The 2,636-nt window shown below is 39.5% G+C and overlaps 1 protein-coding gene across 1 annotated transcript; it reads left to right on the top strand.

The window, feature by feature from the left end:
- The first annotated feature begins 1,525 nt into the window (after nucleotides 1–1,525).
- LOC128035509 (uncharacterized) lies at nucleotides 1,526–2,005 on the top strand. Its single transcript, XM_052625276.1, has one exon. The coding sequence runs from the start codon at nucleotides 1,526–1,528 to the stop codon at nucleotides 2,003–2,005; it is 480 nt and encodes a 159-aa protein (XP_052481236.1).
- The last annotated feature ends 631 nt before the right edge of the window (nucleotides 2,006–2,636 follow it).

Here is a 2,636-nt window from a genome sequence, read left to right as displayed (position 1 = left end):
TGAATAAATTGACTGTGAAAAATAAGTACCCAGTTTCGAGGATCGATGAACTGTTTGATCAGTTTCTTGGGGCTACGGTATTTTTAAAATTAAATCTCTGTTCTGGGTATCATCAGCTTAGGTTTAAGGTAGCTGATATTCATAAGAGGCTTTTAGGACTCGTTATGGGCAGTACGAGTTTCTAATTATGCCCTTTGGTTTGACAAGTGCTCCTGCTGTATTCATGGATCTGATGAATCGAGTTTTTCAGCCATATCTGGATCAATTTTTTATAGTCTTCATTGATGATATTTTGGTGTACTCCAAGACTGAGGATGGGCATGATGAGTATCATAGAGTAGTACTTTAGATGCTTTGAGGGAAACAAATCTATGCTAAGTTGAGCAAATGTGAATTTTAGTTGCGAGAGGTAATATTTTTGGGGCATGTGGTTTCTGCAGAGGAGATCTGAGTTGGTCTTCGAAAGATTGAGGCTGTATCATCTACAACGATCACAAGAGCCTCAAGTACCTCCTCACTCAAAAAGAGTTGAATCTTAAGTAGCGTCGATAGATTGAGCTGCTTAAAGATTATAACTGCACGATAGAGTATCATCCTGGTAAGGCCAATATGGTAGCTGATGCTCTCAGTCATAAAGCGATGACTGATTTGAAGGCGATGTTCGCTCGTCTCAATTTGTTTGATGATGAGGGTCTTTTAGCTGAGTTACAGGTTAAGTCAACTTGAAATGGGCAGATTCGGGAAAAACAGCTAAGAGATGAGTCTTTGGTTCTGTGGTTTCGTCGAGTTAAGAGTGGCAGTATTTCTGATTTTGGACTGAATAAGGATAGAGTTCTATGTTTCCTTGGACGGGTTTGTGTACCAAACGATTCTGATATGGGACAGTCGATTCTGAGGGAAACGCATAGTAACCCTTATGCTATGCATCCCAGTGGTAATAAAATGTATCGAGATCTTCGTGAACCATACTGGTGGCTAGGATTGAGACGTGAAGTAACAAATTTTGTTGCTCGTTGTCTGATGTGCCAGCAAGTTAAGGTTGAGCACCAGTTGCCTTCGGGTTTGCTACAACCTGTTCGACTCCCTTGTAGAAATGGGAACTTGTGACGATGAATTTCGTTAGTGGGTAACCTTTAACATCCGGTAAGAAAGATTCTGTGTGGGTCATCGTAGATTGATTGACCAAGTCTGGCTATTTTATTCTGGTCCCAACGGACTATTCTCTACAAAAGTTAACGAAGCTTTACATCTCCGAGATTGTAAGACTGCATGGGGTTCCGGTTTTAATAATTTCTGATAGGAATCCTTGCTTCACTTCTCAATTTTAGAATAAACTTTACGAAGCTTTGGGTTCGAGATTGGACATCAATACTGCATTCTATCCTCAGACTGATGGTCAGTTTGAGAGGTGATTCAGATACTGAAGGATATACTTCAGAGCTGTGTGATTGATTCTTGAGGTAGTTGGGAGGATTTTCTACCGTTAGCTTTCGTCTAAAATAATAGTTTCTAGTCTAGCATCCAGATGGCATCTTACGAAGCCCTGTATGGTCGTAAGTATCGTACTCTGCTATGCTGGACTGAGTTGGGTGAGCGTCGAATTTTGGGTCCTGAGTTAGTTTCTGAGACTAAGGATAATGTTAGACTACTTCGGGATCATCTTAAGGTAACTTCTGATAGACAGAAGTCTTATGTGAATCTAAAAAGGAAGGATGTCAAATATTTTGTGGAAGGTTTCGTATTTCTTAAGGTATCTCCGTGGAAGAAAGTTCTGCGATTCGATCGTAAGGGCAGGTTAAGCCTTAGGTTGATTGGGTCGTATCAGATTCTGAAGCGTATGAGACCGGTTGCTTATCAGTTAAAGCTACTTACAAAGTTAGATCGTATCTATGATCTGTTTCACATCTCGATGTTGAGGCGGTATCAGTCTAATCCATATCACATTGTCTCTGTTGAGGAGATTAATTTTAGACCGGACTTGATGTATGAGAAGGAGCCGGTTTAAATTTTGGACCGAGATGTTAAAGTTCTAAAGAGGAAGATCGTTCTGTTGGTTAAGGTTCTGTGGCGGAATCATGGCAATAAGGAAGCCACGTGGGAACCTGAGGACTCGATGCATCAACAGTATCCTCATCTATTCAGATGAGGTAAATTTCGAGGCCGAAATTTCTTTTAGGGGGTAGAGTTGTAACGCCCTGAATAATTTAAGTCTATTTTTGTGAAATCTAACATAAATATGTATCTGCTTTAGTGGTTAAGTGTTCTGAGTGTGTATAGGAGGTCTTGGGTTCAAGTCCTATATTTGCAAATTCTGTTATTTTTATCCTAGTCTAATCCCTACTAGGTTGGCTTTTGTAATATTATTTGTAAACTCATATTAGAATGAACTTGCTGGTTTGAGTGGTAAGGAGTTAGCTTACCTTAAGGTCTAGTGTTCGAATCCTTGTGCAAGCATGGAAAACTCTCTCTGTTTTCAATGTTGCTATACTCTTTTCCTGTCAAATTTTTCGTCTTTCTCCTTTTTTATTCATGTTAAAATTTCCTTTTCCAATCACGGTGTTTTACTTTTTGTTTCCGCCGTATGATTTTAAAGGTAAGGGTTTGTCGTGGTGTTATGGGAGTCTTATTTTTACTTT

Source organism: Gossypium raimondii, chromosome 12 (genome assembly GCF_025698545.1).
Source record: "Gossypium raimondii isolate GPD5lz chromosome 12, ASM2569854v1, whole genome shotgun sequence".
NCBI classification, from domain to species: Eukaryota; Viridiplantae; Streptophyta; class Magnoliopsida; order Malvales; family Malvaceae; genus Gossypium; species Gossypium raimondii.
Note: the sequence above shows the minus strand (reverse complement) of the source record. Positions and strands in the feature narration are given on the sequence as shown.

What these genes read in the sequence shown, in the direction of transcription:
- LOC128035509 (XM_052625276.1), top strand. Translation starts at nt 1,526, where the DNA reads ATGGCATCTTACGAAGCCCTGTATGGTCGTAAGTATCGTACTCTGCTA.